The sequence below is a fragment of the Phocoena phocoena genome, chromosome 10 (genome assembly GCF_963924675.1).
Source record: "Phocoena phocoena chromosome 10, mPhoPho1.1, whole genome shotgun sequence".
NCBI classification, from domain to species: domain Eukaryota; kingdom Metazoa; phylum Chordata; class Mammalia; order Artiodactyla; family Phocoenidae; genus Phocoena; species Phocoena phocoena.
In genome coordinates, this window is record NC_089228.1 from 64,873,702 (window position 1) to 64,897,256 (window position 23,555).

General features: G+C 52.7%; 1 protein-coding gene across 1 annotated transcript; it reads right to left on the reverse strand.

Moving 5' to 3' along the window:
- Window positions 1-4,531: 4,531 nt before the first annotated feature.
- Window positions 4,532-12,131, reverse strand: MLN (motilin). The gene is given in 5 exon segments (XM_065885948.1): window positions 4,532-4,597; window positions 6,705-6,863; window positions 9,927-10,043; window positions 12,016-12,029; window positions 12,032-12,131. Coding segments are annotated over 5 exon segments (456 nt in total).
- Window positions 12,132-23,555: the final 11,424 nt, after the last annotated feature.

Genomic DNA, 23,555 nt, shown 5'->3' on the forward strand with positions numbered 1-23,555 from the left:
TGAGGAAACTGGTTGAGAAAACAGAGGATACTGGCCCCAGATAGCTGAGGTGCATGTGAAAGAATGGTTTAAGTGAGTTCTTCCCATAAGTGCATCTTATGTGCACATCTTAAGTGCATCTTCCCATACATAGAAAAGTGCTAAATTCCTTAACTTGAGTTATCTGGTTTTCTTTTATTGACAGTTATCTTTTGTTCCAACTACCTGGTGTTATTGCAAAAACTCCTATATATCCCGACTGCCCCTCTTCCCCTTCGGAACCGTTTTCTCATTTTCTCAGTGTTATCTGAGAGGCTGTCTCCCGGGCTTGAAGTCCTAAGAATGTCTGCTGAATAAAACATAACTCTCAACTTTTAAGTTGTGCGATTTAGTCGACAATGGTGAAAGACAAGCACTGCCGAGAGTGGGGAGATGGAATCCTTTGCCTCTCTCTGCACTTGGGGACCAATGCGTTCAGGGAAGGGCTTTGTTTGGGTTGTGGCGTAGACCCCAGGCATGCTCTGGGACCTGGTCTGAACTAAGGTCATGGTCGGCAGGCCTCTGTGTTTTCCTGGCTGTTCACTCACTGACATTGAGCCCCAAGGGGCTGCAGGCCCTGCCCTTGGCCAGGTGCTGGCAGGAAAGGAGCTCCCGCCAGAGGAGGACACTGCATCCCATCGTGGGGGCAGAAGAGGCAAATGCCCTTGGGCTCTTAGGGGCAGTTTGAGCCCGTGCGGGGAGGCCGTGTGGCCGGATGGTGGGATTTTCATAAGGAGAGATAGGTAGGAGAAGACCCCAAGATGTAATCTTGTGTCACCTGTGGATTTAGGTAGGGGGTTCTTGAATCCAGACTCCACCACTATTAGACGTGCGATCATATCCAATTAACATTTCTAGCCTGTTGGCCAGTAAACCTCATAGGATTGCTGTGAGGATTAGAAGAGGTAATTTGTATAAGGTGCTCAGGACACATGCTCCATAGTGTTTGCACTTAACCCATTTGTGTGCAGCATCAGTGCTGTGTCGAACCTCCCACCCGACAGAGAAACCCCTAAGGAAAGCATGGGGAGTGGTGACAAATGGAAGTAACACTGTGGTCTTCCTTCTGCCTCCCACTCCCTCTTTGTATTCCTTCCACATGGATCATCAACCGCCTTTCCCAGACACTTACTGCTGGTCTCATAAGTTCCATTCTCTTTCTAACCCTCCAATTCGGTTCTCGCCTTCCCCCAATCTCGCCTCCTCCCCTATGGTCCCGTTGCCCACCCCCACCTTGTCTCCCCACCCTGGGTCCCTGGACAAGGCACCTCTGCCGGCGTTTGCATTTGTGCCACTTGCTCTATCACGGAGCATTTATCACTGGCCACATTGCGGGGGAAATGACAACCTCCGCTTGGTCAGGCTTCCGAGTTAGCCTCGCCATCTCCCCCGACTTAGCTGCTCCCACGTGGTGCGATTTCTCTCACCAAGTGTTGTTTTCCTTTCCTCTGCCTGTGTTTGCACGGAATACCATGAATTTGATATAGTGATTGCCTAACACATATACCACATAATAGTATTTTCTTTCTTTCTGAAGCACTGTTTGCATGACAAATGAGTTGGTAACATTTGTGCTTCTCCTTGCAGCTGTGCAGTTCAATATATAAAGAATGAGCCTTTCAGCATCAATACTGGCCCCATGTATTCTAAGAGGGCTTGAAACTGATGCTTAAACAAAGTTAATGTTACAGAGTTTCGCAGAGTTACAGTCTATTTCCACACAGTGGATCTCGGGGCGATTTAAAAAAATACCCAAATGGGGCCACCCCTGGGGTGGTCCCCAGTGTGGGCTTTGTCAGCTTTCCTTGTGTTTGGGGTCCCGGCTGCTGCTACATACACCCAGGGCCAAATGACCCCCAGCCCTCCCCCAGCCCCACCCGAACCCTGTTGTCTTCCCTTCAGCCTCGAACCCATCATGTTTGCAGCAGTGCCCTCCCTCCCCCCATCCCCCAGCGCTCCATCTCTGCCTCGCTGGGTCTAGCAGGCCTTTGGGGTAATGTGCCACCACTTACAGCATATTTGACAATCATGCTTCCCTTCCCCATCCCTCCAAGAAGAAGCCTCACAATCTGTTTGGAAAATTCAGTCAGAAAAAACCTCATGAGGTACCTCCCTGGCCGTCAGGTGGTTAAGATTCCACGCTTCCACTGCAGGGGGCGCGGGTTTGATCCCTGATCAGGTAACTAAGATTCCTCATGCCGCGCCGCAGCCAAAAAATTTTAAAAATTAAAAATAAGAAAATTAGAAAAAAGGAAAATTTAAAAAAAGAAAAGAAGAAAACCTCATTAAAAAAAAGAATAAAGAATAAAACCTCATGAGTCAATCATTCCTCCCAGGTCTCGGGCCTCTACATTTTCCTCCTGAACTCCCCGATCCAGTCCACCCCTTCCCTGGATTGATAACCCTTCAGGGTCCTCCATCAATATTCTCCACCCTCAAAGCACTTTTACCAGCTTCAGTGAAGTCAGTTTGTTGCCCATCAGCTTTTATCCACGTGACTGTCCCCACACTTCTGACACTGACCCTTAGGTCTTCCCCTCCGAAGGGCTCCATTTTAGTGCTTCTTTGCCTCCACTGCCCGTGTCGTGTTGGGAGCTGCCCACGAGGCCCCTTTGGGCCTTCTCAGGTCTGCCTTTCTGTGTCTCTTCTAGTTCTGCCGCTGGGCCTATCGAGTATGGGAACACACATTTCCAAGAAGAGGGCAATATTGCAAAGTCAACGGCTGTCCTGTGTGCCCTCCTTTCTCATCACTTTGTTGTGGTTTTTTTTTTTAAGGTGAGCACCTCAGGCTGCGGTTGGTCTTCCTGATTTCTTAAAGTCAAAAGAGGGAAAACAAGCTCCAATATCTAAATCTACTTCGTAACCACATCCACACATTTAGTAGAGATGAGGGGCCACTTGGAGGATGCTCTGGATTCCCAAGGGGCTGCCGTGCTGCCTGCTGTCCTGCCGACCTCTCTCTGTCTCGGCAGAGCCTTATGATAATAACAGCCATAAATCTTTTAGTGGGTTCCTTTCTCATTCTCTTCCTGCGAAAAGCCCTGCACACATTTATCAGGTCCTTTAAAGATGCTCCAGACCATGGACTTGCCCTTGATCCACCTTGTCCCCAGCCTCGTGCATCCCTCTTGGCTATTCTGGGCTTCCTTCGAACCATAGCATGGGTGGCGTCACACCGTGATGGGGGCACTGGGAGAGTATGGTTGGAAAGGGGGACGATGTAGGGCAATTTTTGGCTCAGATTTGGACTGGAACGGCCCCAGCTCTGCCCAGCGTCTTGCTGCCTCATCTCAGTACCCTGACCTATCTCTCTAGGTCAATGAAGGGGCAAACAGAGTCACAGAAAAGTGTCAGAATGGGTTTAATGAGCAGCTATGTTACCTGCTTTTCATCAGCAGCTGAAAATTAAACAAAACTCTCACTCTTTTGGCTACTTTCACACCTTGAAATCTGTGGGTAAGAGATCCTTTAGAGGCATGGAATACATTCCCCAATGTCAATAATGAATTGTGTATGAAGAAAAATGTAATGCTTTCAGAACATTTTCTTTTGGGCTTTGTCCATGATTAGATTACACTAAATTATAGAGTACAGATATCAGGCAATTACTCTTTGCTTTTAAGTATTCAATTTCATGGCAAATCCACGTAGCTCAGTAATTTTAAAATCACACCAACGTGGTTACCAAGAAAATACCTCATCATCTCCATCTTGTGAAACTAGGCTCAGGTCGCCCTATAATTACCCGTGGTCCTAAGTGTAAAAGTACATTCCAGATGAAAACGGGTAATCTGTAACTCTCTGTAATTGCCAGGTATCTGGAAAGACTCGTAGATTTTGCTGGATAAATCTCAGCCAGATGTTGAGAAGCTGCATCCTCGCCCTACTGGTTCCTCTGGGCACTTTCCCTGTCTCTGATGCTGGCTGGGTCCTGGTCTAGGCATCCTCTAGCTTTAATCAAGAGTGTGTCTCTCTTTACTTCTGTTTTGTGAAAACATGGTCATTTTCTCCTTGGCTCAGTTCAGAACCTCCCCAAGCTATCCCTCGCCCCTGACCCAGTTTTAATTTCTTCCAGGGCTGTGCATGTCCTGTAAGTAGTCGAGTCCACTGTCCTGGAAATGGAGGCGCTTATTGGAGAAAAAGAATTATTTGAGCCGATGATGAGAAATCGAACCAGTGGCAGGAGGAGGAGGAAAACGAGAGAAGAAAGGGGCCAACATATCTAAACAGGCGGCCAGGGCGCTGTGCATAAAGAAGCAGGTGGTGGCTGGGTCCCCGTTGTGGCTCATTACTGGGAAGCACTTCAGAGGCCACCGGGTGAGGGTGGGGGACAAGTCGGCTGCAGCGCTGAGCTTTGAACCGGCCTGTTCTGCGGAACTGACAGCATCCTCACGCTTCCTAGGAGCTGTGCTTGCTGAAGCAATTCCCATTGAAAAAGATGCAGACCATCCGCGGTGAAATCTCCTAGGTGTCTCATTTCCCTCCATAGCACCCATTTCAACCCTCAGGAGCTTCAGGAAAATTCCCCAGAGGATGCTGGGACACCCCCACCCCCCGCCCCAGAAACGGGCGCCCCCTGCTGGGGGTGGGGGAAGGCGGTCTCACTGTAGGGGCAGATCTCAGCAGAGGGCGAGGAAAAGACGCGAAATCTGTGTTTTCCACAAGGAAAGAGACAGGGAACATTTTATGTTTTTGCTTCTTGGAGAGCGTTACTGATAACGGAGGAACTTGGTGGAACTCGGAAGGGCGAGGAGGAGTTCTGGATCCAGTTCCTCCAATCGTACGCTTTATAGATAGATTCCTGTGGCTTTTCCTCCCTTCACGTGCCCTGCTGCAGCCCTCTCTCCCCGTTTATTAGCGGGTGTCTGGGCAGCATCTCCCGGGATCCGGCAGCTGTGCTTGGGTTGATCAGTACGTGCACTGGAAACTGTGTGAACGTGCTGTGTGCAGGCTCTGGGTCCCATGTAAGCTTCCTCGCGGGGCATTCAGAGCACCCCAAGCGAGGGTCTTTTTTAAGGGCTGGAGTCATCTTGTTCTGACTGTTATCCACGGCTAAGCCCTTGAAGTGGCTGAGGCGGGTGGAGATATGGAATGGGCAGTGTTGTCTAATCGCTGGTAACCTATGGATGGAGCTTGGGTTCCTATATGGCCCCAGTTTATAAATAAATGAACATTCATTAGCGTAAAATTAAATTAGAATGAAATTTCCCATCCAGTTTTGTTTAGAAGGCAGAAATGAAATGGGTTGGCTGTGTAATTTTGCCATAGATGCTGGCGTATGTAGTCACAAGGTGATAATAATAATAGTAATGTGCTTTTTGCTGGTGCCTCCGTCCCCAGATCTCAAGGCAGATATTACCACCTTGCTTTTGCAAAGGCTCATTGAGGTTAAAGGGCTAGCTGGAAGTTACCCAGCAAGGGGTTGCGCGCAGAGGCCTTAAAACGCTCTGGTCCATTAGACCTCGAGTCAGTAAACAGAAAATGGACCAGGATTCAGGAGGCCTGAGTTACTGTGCTTGCTCTGCCACTGACTCAGAACATGGGCAAAAGATGCCGTCTCTCCGGGACTCAGCTTCCTTACCTAGAACGGAAGGGCCGGCGCAAATCTTCCGATTCGTGGGTCTCAATTAATATTTGCACACAGAACTTACAAAAGGCACGTGCTTTGCTAATATATGCACCATTTATGGCCAAACTCTCTCTGAGCTTTATTATTTCCCTCTTTATGGCATGACCTGACTCTGACTTTTGGAAATTAAAATATTAAATAAAAGAGTCATTTCTGTATATTTCATGATTTATTTGCTGGAGGGGGATTTGCTTGGGAGAGGGTGTTTTCCTTCCAAGCCCAGCAGATGGGCCGTGCAGATGGGCTCCCGGGGCCTCTCTGGATGGGGGGTGGGGGGATCTGAGTTCCATCCAGCTTCTCCCCCAGGTGACCTGTCACTTGGCTGCTGGAGAAAAGCAAAGGAAATTTGCAGCTCAGAAGTGTCATCAGGTCCATCTGTGAAACCGCCTTCTAAACCTGCCTGCAGGTCTGAGGAAGGAGGGGAGGTCTGGCCAGACTCTCCCTCTAGCTTTCTCCATAGCCTGGGGCTAGTAATTTAACTTCTCAGTTCCTCCGCCCCAAACGTTTTCCCCTGGACTTTCTCCTTTCCTCCTAGGGACTAGGAGAAGAAATTGGTGGCTGTTTGTCACATAGGACCTAGCTTTGCACAAGTAACTCAGGCCGACCTTGACCCGGGGAAGGCCAAATGGGGCTCAGGACTTTGATTTGCAGAATGGACGGGGGTGGGGGTGGGGTGGGGTGGGGGGGGTGGGGGGAGAAATGCAGGCTTTTGTGGCCAGACTAAACCTCAGTGACGTTTGGGGAGGGGAGGAACAGATCTGTGCAGGGGGAGGGGGAAGGGTTGCTGTCATTTGTGGTCCTCTGCCAGAAAGGCGTTAGGGAAAGGGGTCTGAGCCCTGGAGGCAGGGCCTGGAGATGCCCCTGGCTGGGGAATTGGGCCTCCCCAACCACCGGCAGCCATCCGAGGCCCGCCCCCTCGCCCCCTCCCCGTACCCCCACCAAATCTGTGATTAGGCTCCCCTCGGAGGTGGGGTGGGGTGTGGGAGATTGCAGTAGAAGGCAGCTTCAGGTTCTCAAGAGCAAAGCAGAAAAACAAATCACAGCCCCCAAACCCTACTTGGCTACACCGCAGGAATATGAACCCGGAGGCGCCCTGGCTCAGCTTACCGTTCTGGCTGGACAGCAGCACTTCACACATCAGACCTTTCAGGGTGGCCCGGTACTTTTCTAGCTGCCTGGAGTTCATCCTCATGCCAATTTCCACGGGAGCAGTCAGCTGTGAAATAAGGCAGAGTTAACAGAAGACAGAGTGCGCCGTTGACCCCTGGGTGCCCTACAGGTGGTTGGAGGGACCGTTGGGGAGCCGTGCCACTCTTCCAGATCCTCTGCGGTCCTCTGGGAATTCTGGCCCCTCTCCCTAATTCTCACCTCGGGGCTGGATCCCGGAAGTTGCTGAGACCAGCAGGGAGGGAGGAGGATCAACCAGCCTCACCCCGGTGGGGGAAGCTGGGATCAGAGGAGGGAAGTCCCCTCCCCTTCTCCTGAATGATAATAGCTAACACGTGGGAGTGTACCAGGTGCCAGGTGTCACTCTAAATGCTTTCCGTAGGTTAAGCCTCTCAATGACCCTACGATGTAGAGACACTACTGGGGATTAATGTCCCCATTTTGCAGATGAGGCAACTGAGGACAAAGAGGTCAGGTAACTTGCTCAAGGCCACACAGGTACTAAATAGCAGAGGGAGAAGTACACCCAGAGGGCCTGGCTCCAGGGTCCGTTCCCGGGACCTCCAGGCTACGCTTTCTCTAGCACCTTGGGGACACATGTAAGACCCTGGAGGAGTTGTCTGGAGGCTCTCCACCAAGAGAGGTTGTTGGGGCAGAGCAAGGGGCTCCCTCAGAGCTTCCTGGTTCAATGGTCTTGCTGCACAAGCCAAGACCCCCTAACTCTCCAGAGACCCACGATGGAGGAGTCCCAGGCCAGCTCCCCCACCTCCCACCCGACACACCGGGGGTGGGAAGTGGACTCAGGAGGCCTGAAGGACAACCTTTGGGGTGGCTCTGCAGGCTGGCGGTTCCAGCCCTGCCTGTGCTGTTCCCTTGCTGTGGGAATGGTTTCCTTACTTTTAAAATGAAGAGGCTGGACTGGATGACCCAGAAAGGACCTCCTGGCCTGCATGTCATGGTTCTAAGGATAAGGAGAGGGGACAAGAGGTACCCACCCCAAGCCTCCTGAGATGTTACATCGGATATAGCCTGTACCGTGGGAACCTCAGGGTCAGTGCCATAAACTCTGTCTCAGGTGCATTTTGAGGGCAGTTCTGAGCAAGCTCCCCCTTTGCCCAAAGGCGGAGGACTCACTCCCGGCTCCCTCCTCTAGAGCCCAGGGAGCATTCAGGAAGGAAAAGAGTGCCCCCCCTTCTTCCACTGCAGTGACAGCACCGAGGTCACTCTCTGTGCCATATGTGTGACCTCACTGTCTGTGGACAGCCTGCTGTGGGGACCCAAGGGGGTGCAAAGATCACTGGCCAGTGTTCACTGGGAGACAGGAGGTGTGATGTCCAGCTCTGTTCTGCCTTGACCACTGCGTGACCTTGGCAAGGCCCCCACTCTCTCTAGATATCAGTCTGCCAGTCTGCCCCACCCCCTTCCAGACCCCTTTACAGGAAAGTGTTCCACACTCAGTCCTGGGACTTCTTCTTTCTCCATCCACCTGCCCCGCCCTGCCAAGGATCTCGCCTTGTCCTGGCCTGAAATTTTATATAATCGCTGATGACTCCCACATTTATGTCTCCAGCCCCAACCTTTCCTAAAGTCCAGACTTGCATATCTACCTGCCAGTGCAACATCTCCACCTGGGTGCCCAACAGGCATCTCACAGTTCACAGGTCCAGTCTGACCTCCTGATCTTCTTCCTGCCAACCCGAGCCAACCACAGGCTTCACCAGCTCAGTGAGTGGAAAATCCTTCCTTCTAGGTGTTTCAGCCAAAAACCTTGAAGTCAGTTTTTACTTTTCTCTTTTTTCACATCCTATATCCATTCTTTCAGCAAATCCTGTGGGCTTGTACCTCCAAAATATTTCCAGAATCTGACCACTTTGCTCTGCCTCCCCCATGACCACCCTGGGCTGAAGTGCTCGCTCTCTCTCTCTCTCTCTCTCCCCTTCTCCCTCTCCTCTCCCTTCCTCCCTCTCCCCCTCTCCTCTGGGCCCACTCCTGCCTCAGGGCCTTTGCACTGGCTGTTTCTTCTGCCTGGAAAGCTCTTCCCTCAGATATCCTTATGGTTCACTCCCTCCCTCTCTTCAGGTCTTTGCACAAACACCAATCTACTCATGACACCTGCTCTGATCATCCTATTTAAAATTACCACCCACCCCATCTCCTTTCCCTGTTTTCTTTTCCTCCACATCACCTATCCCCACGTGACCTACTGTAAAGTTTGCTTATTTACCCTGCTTGCGTTCTGTTGCTGATGCTTCCAGTACCTTGTTTCTGTTCTCCCCGGGAGTACGAGCTCCATGAGGGCAGAGGATTTATCTGTTTTGTCACTCTGTCCCCAGTGCCCAGAAGCGTGCCTTGCACGTAACGGAGGCTTAGTAAGTGTTCTCCGTCTGAATAAATGAGTCCGTGAAATTAAAGAGTCCTACTAGACAAACTCAAGGCTCTCTCCAGCCCTGACAATCTGTGCATCCTCACTGGGCGCTCAAGGCCCTGGACGCTGGGTCCGGACGCAGTAGCTGTCTCCCGGCTCAAGTCTAGGGCAGGAAACGGCACCCCCGTCGTCTCTCCCTGAGGACCACAGCTGCCTTCTGACCGGCCTCCTGCCTCCACTCCTGCCGCCTCCGTTCTTTCTGAGTCGGAGCAGATGACCTCCCTGCTCTGAACCCCCAACAGCCTCCCAGGCGTCTTGCCTGGCCCACCAGGCCCTGCTGGCCTCTTGCCCTCCCTCAGCACCCGCTGGGCCTCGAGGGCCTCTGACCCGCCAGGGGCTTCCTGAGCCGGGCCTTTGCACTCCCTGCTCCTTCTTCTGGGATGTTCCTTCTCAGCTCTTTGCATGGGTGGCTCTTCCTGATGCTTCAGGTTTCACATCAAATGTCACCTCCTCTGAGAGGCCTTCCCTCCGCTCCCCCAGCCAAAGCAGTGCCCCCAGCCCCACCGTCACTCTCTACTCTACCTCCTTATTTGGTGCCTAAAATGGTTTATTGTCTCATCTTTCGTATCTGTTTCTCCCTCCTAGGATGGAACTTGTTGCCTCAGTGTCTGGTTCACAGAACATTCTGTGGTGGCCGGGGACCATCCCCCTACTGGGTTTCTCTGCATTGCCCCCCTGTCTGCTCGCCTTGGTAACTTCCTTCACTTCTTCCTCCGAGGGTTCCGCCGAGTCCAGAGGGCCCGCCTCCTCGGACCTCTGCTGTACACTCAGGGATTTCTTTTGTCCTTCGTACCGCTCCTTTTCCTAGGGGTCGAGCACAAAACTGTACAAAACTCACTCTCCATCAACCACCCATACGGCCCCTTGGAGTCTCTACCCAGAGTGCTAAGTGGCCTGAGCTCCCGCTCAGGCCAAAAGAACCCCTTTTCCCAGGCACGTCTCACAGGGTGTCTCAGACACCCAGCGGCTTGACAATGGCCCTCGATTTGCCCGGCAACAAGTCAACTCGAAGAGGAATCCATTCCTTTGTAGTTCAAACATTACACCCAGGTTGTTACTGTTAATTAAGTTAAAATGCTGAAAATAATGGCCGCCCTTCCTGCGTATTAAGTGTGAAAATGTGTTTTTCTTAGCAAAGAGCCTATAAAAAAGATGGTGAGGGCGCCGTGGGGTGGCCCCGAAACTGGAGTCCCTGGGAGGTGATTTATGAGGCAAGACAGGGAGATGAATTATGGAGGAAGGAGTTTGCAGCTTCTTCATAAAAATGCCGGTGCCTGGCAATGATGAGGAGGAAAACCACAGAGCAGATTAACGCCAAGCGTCCTTAGGTTGCCATTTTGCCAGCTCGTGTAACACTGAGTTTGACTCTTTCTGTCCAGCCCCACATTTGCCGGGCATCCTGCTTGCTAGGTCCCTGAGCACTGAGATCAGATACACCCCCATTCCTTTGGTTTCTCTGAGGACACTCTGGGGGTTCAGCTCTGGGCCTGCCCTGGGACATGGTGATTCTGGAACAGCTGGTCATCTTTCCTGCAGAGGGAGCCAAGTGGTGGACGAAGGTAGGTTTAGGGGATCCTCTGTATCTCCTCCATCACTTTGCATGTCCACCCCTGAAGAAGGGGAGCTGGGTCCAGCCTGGCCTCTGTAAAGGATGCTGTTCACTGGGTGTGTGGAAACCTACCCCGGGACAAACTGCGTTGCTAGAGGCTCTGCCTCAGGGCCACGTGACCTCCCAGAGAACTGACTCAGTTGTGGATCCCCGTTGGAGCCTTGGTCTCAGACACATGGGACATGAACGTCCATTACTTCATCCCATTTAAAGAGAAACAGGGAAGTCCCTGGTGGTCCAGTGGTTAGGACTCTGCACTCTCACTGCTGAGGGCCCGGGTTTGATCCCCGGTTGGGGACCTAAAATCCCACAAGACGTGTAGCGCGGCCAAAAAGAGAAAGAGAGAAACAAAGGTGGCGAGACACTCAGAACCCCTTGATGTGTAAAGTAAAAGGCCCAGGGAGGCGGGTCCAGCAGCCCAGTTTTCCTTAGGCTCCGCTGCCTGAGTTCCATTAAGCCTGCCCTGTTTTCTTCTGGGCTCTAAAGAGAAGGAGGCTTTGGCCACCACTCCCCGGAAAGGCACCTTCTTTCCCGCTCGGACATTTGCGCCCACCTGTCCCCCATCCTTCTCTCTCGAGGCCCTCAGCTCAGGTTCCCCTCTTCCGCACCAGCCCACCATGTTTTCTCCTGCCCTGAACTCAGCGCATACCAGCAGCATTACTTACTGGACAATTAATCACATCCTGCCTTGTGACATCTCCATTTTGTTTTCTGTTATTAGTGAATCTTTCGTATGTTTGTGTCTTGGCTCCCGCGAGCCAGCTCCCTGAAGACGGGAGGTTCTGAGATTTCCTTGCGTGTCTGGCCTCTCACCCGGGGTGGCCCTTTGTGCTGCAGAGATGCTCCACAAATATTTATTGGCTTGTTAATTGAAAACTTCCCCTGAAGGATGGGCAGGGGTGGGAAAAGATGTCGCCCGTGGGAGCCACTGATACCTTTGTGGCACTAGTGAAAGAGTGGAAGTGGCCGGGGGTACGGCTGGGGTCTGGGGTTATCTGGGGTCCTGGTTTTGCATATTCGCCTCAGTGTCCCTGGCATAGCTGATTAAACGTGGGTTTACCGAAGGGACACTTATGCCTCAGAGAAACTAATATGATTTCAGTGCTGAGCAGGGCTGTGGGTCAACTCGGCCACACTGGGGAGGCGGGCAGCCTGGGAATATCTTACCTGCATCCTCTGGACTCGCCGTAGGTGAAGATGGGGATGTAGGCTTCCGTCTGGGAAGCCAGCATGGTGGCTGCATGCACCACCAGCAGAAAGGCCACGGCCTCGCGGGACAGCATCCTGGAGCTGGACGAAAACAGGGAGCTCCTGTCACCAATGTAGGGTACAGGGACAGGCTGCTGCGTTGGAGGCAGGAGCCCTCAGCTCTGGTCCATGGCCCACCTGGAGCTGTGTGATCCTGAGCAAGCCACTTACCCTGTCTGGACTTGGGTTTGGTGTGGGGCTGTACCAGAGGAACTCAGAGCCCCCTCTCTGCCCTAAGCACCCAGGAGAGGCTGCCCTGCCCACTACACACACCGGGGAAGAATCATTCCACTTCGCCCTTCCCTTTGTTACTGACGAGGTCTCCTGGGGTCAGCTGGGCTAATGAAGTAGGAGGGACCCCATGTTGCAGATTAAAAAACTCTTAGATTGTCAGCAGAACCAAGCCCCAAGATCCAGAGGACCCTGCCTGCTCCCTGAGCCGATACTAGGATGATAAAAGGGATGGACCCAGGCCCAGCTGATTCCAGCTCTGCCTGGGAGCACTGGGCCAAGACCCCAGGTCTAGAGAGGAAGGGCGGAGACCCTCTGCCCATGCGGAGGCAGAGCCAGATTGGAAGACTTCAGCTTGGAGCAGCATCTAAGAGCAGAGCAGGGTTCCCATCCCTCTGGGCCAGCACCGGCTCTGGAACAAACCCTTTCCCAGCTCCGGCGAGTCCAGCTGCCTGCTGGCCACCATCCAGAAACAACTTCCTCCCTGTAACAACTCGCACCAATGCCACCAGTGCTGGCGAGGTGCCAGCGTGAGCATGTGTGAGGCCCTCCCACATCCTGGAAGTGGGTGTGTCAGGAATGGCTGGCGGGAAGGAGGGCTGCCAAGACACCAGGGAGCAGGCGGGCGTGAGGACCTCAGGAGTGCAGGGACTTGAGAGAGGGGCCGGGGCAGGATGGTCCTGTGGAGGGGGGCGTGGCCTGCTGGGCTCTGGCCTTGGTTGATTCCTTACCATTCCAAGCCCTCTCCCGCACACTCCTCATGCCCACCTGGGAGCAGGTGTGATCTAGGGAGTGGAGGAGGCCTGGGGAGGTGAAGAGACCCATATGAAGGCAGTGGGGGCTGGAGGCCTGGCCTTCTGAGGCCCGGCGCTCGTCCTAATACCCTCTCCATGTGGCCTCTGCCCACAGAAAGGGGAGAAGGGCACCACAGGGGGCAGGCCCCTGGAGCAGGGAAGGGAGACCGGAGCAGCCTCTGCAGCGGCGGTGGGGGGATTACAGGGTTCAGATAAAGAGCTTCTGGGGGTCACCTCAGGGTCCCACAGCCCTTGGGCGGGCTGGATTCCATTGGGAGGAGAGGGTCCTGCCCCAGACTGGCCTCCAAGCTTTCCTGCAGGTCCAACTTTGACTCTCCCTTTGGAGAGAATCTTCCAAGGCTGTGGGTTTGTGTCCTGCCTCTCTGCTAGGACCCGTCTCCTTGGTTGTGTGAAGGCCCCTCTGTCTTCTTGTTCTCCCACTGCCCTGTCCTACTTGGTCTCTCCATGTCGCTAAAACTCCACGAGAAAGAACATGACAGCTCAGACAGCCAAAGCCCCCCATGCCGGCTGCATACAAATTCCCAGGAGGGTGGGACGGACCACCCACCCACTGAAGACCACGTCTCAGAAACTGAGGCCCTGTGCTCTGTTGAGGTGACAGAGCGCGGGTGAGGGTGGGGTGCTCTGAATCACTGTTCCTCCTTTCCTTTCCCTGTGGAGTCTCTGGGGCCCCAGCTCCCTTTCAGAGGACACAGCTGTGTCACATTAATGGTGTCCCATTTCCTTCACGGAGATGCCATGGATCCCTTCTCATTCTGGTGTTCACATTTAATTCACTCCATAAGAATCAATAAAAACTTTAAATTAAAAAAAGGCAAAAATCCAATTGCTGCTCATTTTCGTGCTCCAACTGGCAGCCAGCATGTCACCTACATTCATTTGCGTTCCGGGGAGCTCAGAATAGGAGCGAGGGCTTTTCATATGACGAGCTGCTGATTTTCCTTTTCCGTCACCGGGAGTGGGGCTCCAGGCTTCCGGCGCTCGGCTCTGGCTGAGGGGGCACCTGTCTCTTCTCTGTCTCTCCTTTAGGAACCCTGGGCCCCACTAGTCTTGCCCAGCCATGTCGTCTCCCTAGGGACCCAGCCTCTTCCCCTTAACTTCCCAGGGCCAAGACCCCATGCCAAGTGGGATGGCCCTGCACCCAGGCTGGGCTCTGGTTTGGGTTCCCAGCCTGCAGTCGATGGCACCGCCGACCCCAGACAGCTTCACTTTTGCCAGGATTTGCACCCCCTGCTCCTCCCTCCAGCCTGCATGCCTCCGGGCAGCCCTGCGCTTGCCCACTGTGGGCAGCTTTAACCCGTACGCTGGAAACCAGCTCGGGGTACTCAGTCTGAAGCCCAGGTGGGTATTTGAAGGTGGCAGAGGGCCACAGGAGCGGGTCAGCTCACCCCGGAGAGCTCTGGACGGGGCGGGCTCGGCTCACATCCCATCCTCAGGCTACTGATGATACCTCCCCCGCCCACCTTCTCTGGCTACTCACAGTGTGAGTGTGGTCTGAGTGGGCCAGGCGGAGCCTCTCTCTGCTTGTCCGCTGGTGTCTGACTGGTCTGATGGGCCCTTATATACCTCCTGCCCTCCCTTTGGAGCCCATTAACCTTTGGCCATACCTTTGGGGGCTCTGGGTGGGGAGCCTGGATTCTTGAAGCTCGTGGAAACAATGGGCAGGGCCTGCCACGCTGTGGATGTCGGGCCTTTCCTGGAAGGCCTTTTGCTCGAGTGACAGTCAGGTTTGGTGGAGGCCAGCCCCCGCCCAGATGGCACTCTCCTGTCCACTTAGAGCTCGACTGCCGCTCGGAGGGTCATTTTAACAAAAGCCCTTTCTTTTTGTTACTTAAATATATAATGTTGACCGTCTCCAGGCCACTCTATTGATCAGATTCTCTGTTGGCCTGTCAAAGTGCTGTACTAGGAAGATAACTTGTCTTTGGCCTTTCCTCTGAAGCTCCTCATGAAAGAAAGGACACTAGAGTGTGTGGCAGCATTTCAATAGATTAGGGAAAAGCAAATGGCAGTCCAGACCCAGGGCCGTGGAGGCCCAGAGTCTCCGTGGAGGGCCAGGGAAGGCGTGATGCTTTCAGTACAAAAGGTTTGCAGCCTAAATGGGGAGAAGGGACACCTACCCTGGAAATCTTTTGTGGTAATTGTGTCATTCAAATGGTAACTTTAAAAATATTCAAAGAGGGAAGAGGTGAACCTATTCTGCAGTCAGACAGGGCTGGCTGCTGCTGGCTGGTGCCCTTTCCAAATACAGTGGCGACCCTGGCACCACTCAGGGGATGCTCGGCACACGTGTTCTCATTAAATCTCAGCAACCCCATGAGGTTGGTGCTCCTATTTTCCCCATTTTACAGATAAGGAAACTGAAGCACAATTAAATCCCTCTTCTGTGACCCTACTGCAAGATCTCTTCATATAAAGGTCAAGGCTGGATGTGACCAGGTGTGGCAGAGGGTGGGAGCGGGGGCTTCTGGGATGTAGGACACACACAGGTGCAGAGGATGGTGGTGTCCTGGGAGGTCCACTGTGTGGTTGAAAAAGGGTCAGTCTGGGAGCCTTAGAAACCAAGTAGGATTTAGATTTGATGGGGGAGGAAGCCGGGGGTCCTCACGGTGTCTTGAAGGGGATACAACAAACGTGTCGTGGTGGAAGATCACTCAGCGTCTGGGTGTAGGCGTAGGAGCAGGGAGAGGCGGGGCTGGGAGACCAGTGGGGAAGTGGCTGGGCAGATTGGTGTGAGGTCCCGAGAGTCTGGTGGGCAGAGGCCTTTCCCCAGGTGAACCTTGCTGGCCATCAGTGTCTTCCAGAGAGGCTGCCCCGAACATTCAGAAGCCCTGCTCCTCATCCAGGAATGCCTATCCTGTCGTCCTTCCATCAGCTCTGGCTTTTGCCCTCTGAAAGAAGTAAATGTTTGCAGTGCTTCAAACCCAATCCAGATAACCTCTAAATTCCCTGCTCAGCAGGGCTTCCCACCAGCTGGGGCTCTGTGTTCTATTCCAGATGCAAGGTTAGACCTCTTCCGGTGTGCTGGATTGGTGACACACTTGTGCATTGGGTCTCTGGAGTCTGAAATTTATCTTAGAGGAATTAGAGCTCAAAATGCCAGGGCTTGGAACTGAATTGCCATTTCTTAACCCTGGCCTGATCAGAGTCTCAGTGTCCCTGTTTCGAAAGAGACTTTTGACCCAAGGTCAGAGAGCTTGGTGGGGGCATAGTAGCCTGAGGGCTGTGAAGGAGCCCTTCCCAGGCTCAGGGAAGCTCGTGGGCTCCTACGGCAGGACATGTCAGGATCTGCATCTCCAGCGTCTCGACCAGGGGTCAGTCAATATGGGTCAAATCCAGCTCGCCCTCTATTTTTTTTTTTTTTTTTTTTGCGGTACGCGGGCCTCTCACTGTTGCGGCCCCTCCCATCGCGGAGCACAGGCTCCGGACACGCAGGCTCAGCGGCCATGGCTCACGGGCCCAGCCGCTCCGCGGCATGTGGGATCTTCCCGGACCGGGGCACGAACCCGTGTCCCCTGCATCAGCAGGCAGACTCTCAACCACTGCGCCACCAGGGAAGCCCTTGCCCTCTATTTTTATATAGACTTTGAGCTAAGAGTAATTTTTACATTTTTAATAATTAAAAAAATCAAAAGAAGAATAATATTTAGTGACAGGTGAATTGATATGAAATTCACATTTCCGTGTCTATAAATAAAGTTTTATTGGAACACAGCCATGCTCATTCTTTGCTTATTGTCTATGGCTGCTTTGGGGCTATAGCAGCAGGGTTGAATAGTTGAGACATTAATGCCCACAAGGCCAAAAATATTTATTATCTGGACCTTATAGGAAAAGTTTGCTGACCCCTGACCTCGACAGTGTCTGGAGTGTGAAAGCTGTTTGATACGTAATAAATATCAGCCAGACATCACATGTATCAGTTTTAGAAAAATCTCACAACAACCCTATGAGGCTGGTGTGGCTACTATCCCATTTTATAGGTGGGAAAACTGAGCTGAAACAGCTGGCCTAACGTCACACAGCTATTAAAATGGCAGGACCAGGTTCAAACTCAGGAGTCTGGCTTTAGAATCCAGTGTGCTTTTTTGCCTCTCAGTATCTGATGAGTGAGCACATGAATGTTTACAGCTGGGGAAGGCCCATAACAGAGGCCAGGTGCAAATTCTCCAAACCTGTGGCTCTCTCCCTAAGCCATCTGCCTGGCAAGGCATCTGACTGTGACGCAGTCCCAGCTGACCAACTGGGACACGCATAGACGGTTCTCGTATGTTCTTAGGTTTGGAGAGACCAGATCTGGACCCAAGAAGGACTGCAGCTGGCAGGGGGTGGGGGGGGGCGTGGCAAGCCTGTCTGCCAAGCACGGGGGAGATGCGAAGCTATTCCTGCCCCCCGCCCCTTCACACTCTGCTGGGCCAGTCTGGGCTCTGGTCCAGAGACACCTTCAAGACACTCTGTCTGGGCTTCCCTGGTGGCGCAGTGGTTGGGAGTCCGCCTGCCGATGCAGGGGACACAGATTCGTGCCCCGGTCCGGGAGGATCCCACATGCCGCGGAGCGGCTGGGCCCGTGAGCCATGGCCGCTGAGCCTGCGCGTCCGGACGGAGCCTGTGCTCCGCAGTGGGAGAGGCCACGGCAGCGAGAGGCCCGCGTACCGCCAAAAAAAAAAAAAAAAAAAAAAAAAAAAAGGCACTCTGTCTGAGAAATGATTAGGAGCCTGGAAACCGGAGTCAGGTCTGCAATGAGGGATGGGGAGAAGGGAAGTGTTGGAAACAGTAAATAACCTGGGATCAATTTTCTGGGCGTAAATAGCATTATCCTGAATTGCTTCTGTGATTCAGTACTTCTGATCCAAGCAATTTGCAGTGCTACGCTATGATATCTGCAGTTTGGTGTGGAAGGAAGGCAAATCGGGGTTCATAAAGGGCTACTCCTCGTAAGGCAGAGAGGGATGTAGACTATGGGGGAGGGGGCGGGGGAGGCTCAAGGTCTGCTATGGGGTCACAAACAGGGTTAGCGGCACCAGCCACAAGGACATGTCCCTCTTGGCGGCAGATCTTGTGGGTCGGCCCTTTAGGAACCGACTCAGCGAGAACAGGCCTGTTTTCCCCTAGCTGTCAGGTGCCTTGGCCTCAACGTGTATTTTCCACTGTCACGGTTACTGCTTCAGGAATGGAGAGGTGGCCGGATAGCAAGCCTGATAACGACAACTTTGTCTTTATCATGTACACCGTCTCTCCCTCCAAATGCTCAATTAGTGGCTGTTTCTCCTGCTAGAAACTGGACAAAAATAAGACGAAGGCATAATCGGATGTTCTTCATTCTCCAAATGGGAATTGCCCCGGATGTGCAGCGGCTGAAGCTGAGGGGAGGCATAAAAACCTAACGCAAGTCAAGAGAAAGGAAGTTCCCAAAACCCAGAGGAAATGACTCAAACCACATGTGGGCACTTGATTGCCTCTTTCCCCCGTGTTGGGCAGAGGTATTAGCAGCTTAGCTCTCCTCTCCTCATGACCTTGAAAATATCATTTGCGGGGTACCGCGGTAACATCTTCATTAATGGCCTGGAACAGGGAGGCAACAGCATGTTAATTACATTTGCAGCTGAGACTAAATTGGGAGATGTAGCCAGCGTCAGGATGGACAGAGACCTAATGCAAGAAGACGTCAGGAGGTTAGAACTGTGAGCTGGAAACAGGCAGGTGAGTTGCTGGACATATGTCATCGAGGCCCCGAGGACACAGCACGGAGGATGTGGGTGACAGGCAGGGGTCGGCAGAGAAGGAAAGCTGCGACTGGGGGCTCCTGGGGGGAGGTGTGGCGGCTCGAACACTGTTTCCCCTCAAAGAGGCAGAGGGCGTCTAGAGGATGACGGAGTTCAGATGAACAAAAGTAGCCCGGGATTGCTGGGAGTGCCAAAGCTTACGGCATCAAAATGAAAAATGAAAGGTTTCCAAAGGTCAGCTTGCCCAGAACTCTGGGAAGAATTAAACGTGCACTGCTCACCTTATGCCAAGGCCAAGGAGAGGCGAGGAACCCGCTTCTCAAGTGCGGGAGCTGTGGGGGAGGGGGAGGGATAGCTGTTGCTTCCCCTTCGGTTCCAAGCCCTTGATGCCCCCCACAGAGCCGGGGGTGTGCGACTGGGCTCACGGGCAAAACTCCTAGCCCATGGGGACGGCATTTAAAACTGGGGCAGGCAAAGCACCGAGAGATGTATTTTAGGCAATGACTGTGCCCTGGCCCAGGGGACACAGGCTTCGGTGACCTGTCGGGTATTTTTGTTCTTTTCCTTCTATGGCTCAGGGTCCTTTTTCAGAACACACAAATGATTCATTGAGAAATGATACACAGCAGACACCACTGTAGCCCAAGAACCCCTGGTAGAGAAGCAGTGCCAGTGGCGAGGAGAACATATACATGCAGAGGGTCCACCCAGAATTAACTTCCAATTTGTTGAGCTTCTTGTTTGTGTGTTACATCTGCTACTTCAATGAACATTCCTGTGTCTCCGGTTTCCTGTAGAGTCCATCCCACACTCGACCACAACCTGGACCCAAAACAATCTGATAAGATCTATTCGGTTCAGCCGCCTGGACTGTTGACAGTGGGCACAGAACTTCGGGACTTGGCTGAATCTCACAATAGCGTTCCTGCCGACCTCCCGGTCAACACATCCCTGGGTGGTTAATATACTCCTAGAAATGTCGCAGTCACCAACTTGCTTCTGGGTTCCCTTTCTATTTATGGGGGTTTATCACGAAAGCTGCTGCTATAAAACTTTAAGAAGAAGAGGTCCCATAACTTTTCTTCCAGGGACAGGACGCGGGTGCTAAGAGCTGGGTCTGTGGCCCGGACTTCGGTGAGATCTGTTCCTTCTGTGAATTGAACTGATAACACTGGGTCTCCTTTTCATTGAATTTTAGCTATATGTATTTATTTTTATGGAGATGATAGATGTGTGTGAAGAGAAAGCAGATGGCTTTGCAAGTGACGAATTAATTTTAAGGAAAGTTTGGCCTCTCATAAGCTGAAGCACTTCCTTTCTCTTCAACCCCTTTCGGGGCAGGCGGCTCGCAGCTCCCTGATCCCAGGGCACGAGGTGCTAGAACAAGGAGGCAGAGACAGCTGACACGTTTTCATAAATGATCAGGGAAGTTGGTGCTTGAGAAAAGTTCGTGCTTTCATGTTTAAGAAGGAGAGAAGTCTTGGTAGAGGTTTTATGCTGTGTGGATGGGAGCCAAAGTCATTTCAAATGTCAGCCTAATCCAGGGTAGATTCAGGTAAAAGGTGTTAGCTGTCCCAACTTCTTCTCTTCCATTGCATCACTGAACCTCAGTCGCTGACCTTCCCACATTTGCTGGGCTGACGCTTTTTGGATCTGGGGGGCTGCCAACGGCTACTAACGGGAGCAGCGGGCCACATGCAGCCTCCGCCGTTGACAGCTGTGGCAGTCACGCAGGCTCCTTCACACCAGCCCACTCTGGAGGCGAGTGGCAGGGAAAGGGGGAGGATTCTGTTTCCTCTGTGGTCCAGCGCTAGGGTTGGGTGGCCAGGTGGGGTCTGGGCAAGCGTGGTGGGCAATGGAGGAGGGTGAGTTTGCCCAGGAATTCAGGGGGCATTGTTTGCTGCTAAAGGGGCCATTCACAGCTCCGGCCTCTTCATGAATGTCTGGCTGAGCAGAGACCTGGTCTCCCACGACAGTAAGCGTGGTCCTCAGGTCCTGAACCATTGTGGTCTATCGTGCAGCACATCTAAGTGAAGGAGGTGCCAAATGGGAAGGTCCTAAAATCCCAGCTGGGATAGCACGGCAAGACAGAGGCATGATCTCGTGCTCACACCATAGGATCCAGGACATCAGCAGGACGAATTTGGAGAGAGCAGTTTAGATAGTGGCAAGCCTTGACTACTCTACCCTAGACTTAACACAAGGAAGAGCTGCCCAGAGCAGCCCTGAAGACAAGGGCATTAGAGCTCACCCTCATCGCCCCTGGGAGCACTCAGAGCACTGTCTGTTTCCTTTTCCACTTCTTAGAATATGATTTTTCTTGAAAGCTCAACCAAGTTATTGGGAAACTGCAGCCCCAAACACTGCAGGACTTTGAGGGAACACCCCCCAGTCTCAGGCAAGACCCAATCACAGAGATAATTCGTTTAATCATTATTCACCCAGGGCCCATGGCATGAATGTTTGACTGTCAGAACTGAATTCCACCCCAAAGAAAAGCTATCCTCAGAGAAGATTTGCAGTTGCTCTTTGTAAAAAGGAGAGAAAAAAGAGGGAATTTATTTAAAATAGACACGAGGAAGCTCCCAAGGGACAGGAGACATAAATTGCAAGAACAGCTCCTATCAGACTTGAATCCTCCCGGTTTAGGGTTCTACTGAGGAGGAGGGAAAATGAAAGGGAACCGAGTATCCCCACTCACTTCCAAGTGACATCAAGGCAGTCAGCTTGTGACAGGAAGATTACCTGCAGGAGGGCTTTATTTGATGTGAAAAGGGTTAACGTTATTTTAGTAGATTAGAAATTCTCTGGGTCTCTTAGGGGTGAAAAGCAAATTCAGAGCTTTTACATGAAGGGATGTGCATGAGGCCTTTCTAGATACTGGCAACAAAAGCGGGGGAAATGGCCAGACTTGCTTTGTGTTTTAACACACAGGCTCGTGAGGATCATGGTTTTTTATTATTCTCAATTTAGGGATGGACTTGCTGGGTTGTGGGGAGGTGATAGGGTGCAAGGGTGGGACTATGTTAAAAGCTTCAGCCAAAGACACTGGGTGTGGACCGATAAAGTAATCACAGTCCATATCCACAGAAGCACATGCTGTGGTGGACAAGGAAGACGAATAGCCAGGAATCAATGCTGAATACCAGGAGAGGGGAGTAAGCTCTAGAGGACTCCAGAGGAGAGGACTTCCTTAAGGCCAGTCATCAGGGAGGGCTTCCAAGGCAGGGTGGGATGGGAGTGGGGTGCGCAGACTTTGGCTATGTGGTGGGAAGGCATGTGAGACTCAGAAACCTCCATTCCCATGCCACCATTTTCTCCCTTTCCGGCTCTTTCTCTTTCCTCGTCGCCGCATTCCTGTGTCCTCAGCACCTCCCCCCACGCCACCTCCACCCTCCCCAGAGACTGAGGACACATTTCAGGCCAGCCGTGTTATTGGATTTTAAATGATGCTATGGCTTTTTAATTCTTGCTTTAATTGCCTTTCCATGCAGGGCACCGAGAATGGTTGATTACAGGGCATCTGGGCCTGGCGATGACATTCCTTATCCGATGTCCCTTCAAGCTGCAGTGAAAAGGACGAACTCTCAGGGCCTTGAGAATGGGGTGTTCTTAGGCCTCGCACCGCCACCCCCCCTCTCCCATCCTCCAACCTGCAGGCACCGGGTGGTGGCTCGGGACTGAGGTGCTGTCCGTGGTGCTGACGGCCCAGGCCACCCCAGTCAACCAGGCTCTCTGGCCAGCCCAGGGCACACCTTCAAGCAGCTTTGGAACTTGGAGGGTCGAATAATTTAAACGAATGGACTTGGACATACTTCCCTTTTCCCCTAAGGGCAGAAAAACATTCCCTGTTGCGTCTCTGGAATGACTACCCCTCATTCAAGGGTACTCAGCGGCAGAGTGGGGTTGAGTGGCACTGCCGGGAGCTGGGAGAACAAGAGATTTGGAAGGATGGGGAGAGGAGTGTGGGCAGGCTCTGCTACAACCTTCCTGCTGTGCGTGGGGGCCCAAGGGAGAGGAGCCTTGAAAATAAGACCCAGCCTGGCAGCCATGCCCAGCTCCTTCCCTCAGCCTCTGGCCTGGTCAGGCCCATATGGGGGGTCCTATTTGTCCCCTCATCATTTTCCCTCAATGCTCGTCACAACAGGCTCAGCACTGTGCCAAAGAGAAGGCTCCCACTTTGTCCTAAACGACTCACAGCTGCTTAGTGAGGCCAGGCTCCCACGGATGCACACGGGCAGATGCTGCGTGGGGATGAGACAGCTCATTAGAGGATTAAACATTCTGGGTGTGGTGGTAACTGCGTGGGGTGGGCAGCAGGCCTTTCCTCAAACTCACAAGCTGCTGCCCAGAGGGCCTGCATGACAGCTTCCGGCCTGGGCCCAGCTCGCGTTCAAGGGAGGGGTACCCTGGAGGTACCTAGGGAGGGGTACTGTTCCATCTCACTGGCTGCTGCTCTGGGTTTCTGCTCTCTTCTCCAAGCATTCTCTGTTTTCTCCCTCACACCCTGTCTCACAGCCTAGCGGTGAGTAGCTGCATCTGATGGGTCCCCCTCCATAGATGTCACACATCTCTTTCTCTACTTTTCTTTCCTCTGAGAACTTAATCCACTTGGAATCCTCCTGTGTCCAGTAGATCCATGGTCATAGTCAATGCCCAGGGGGCTATGTGTCCAGTGCTCTGTAAACAG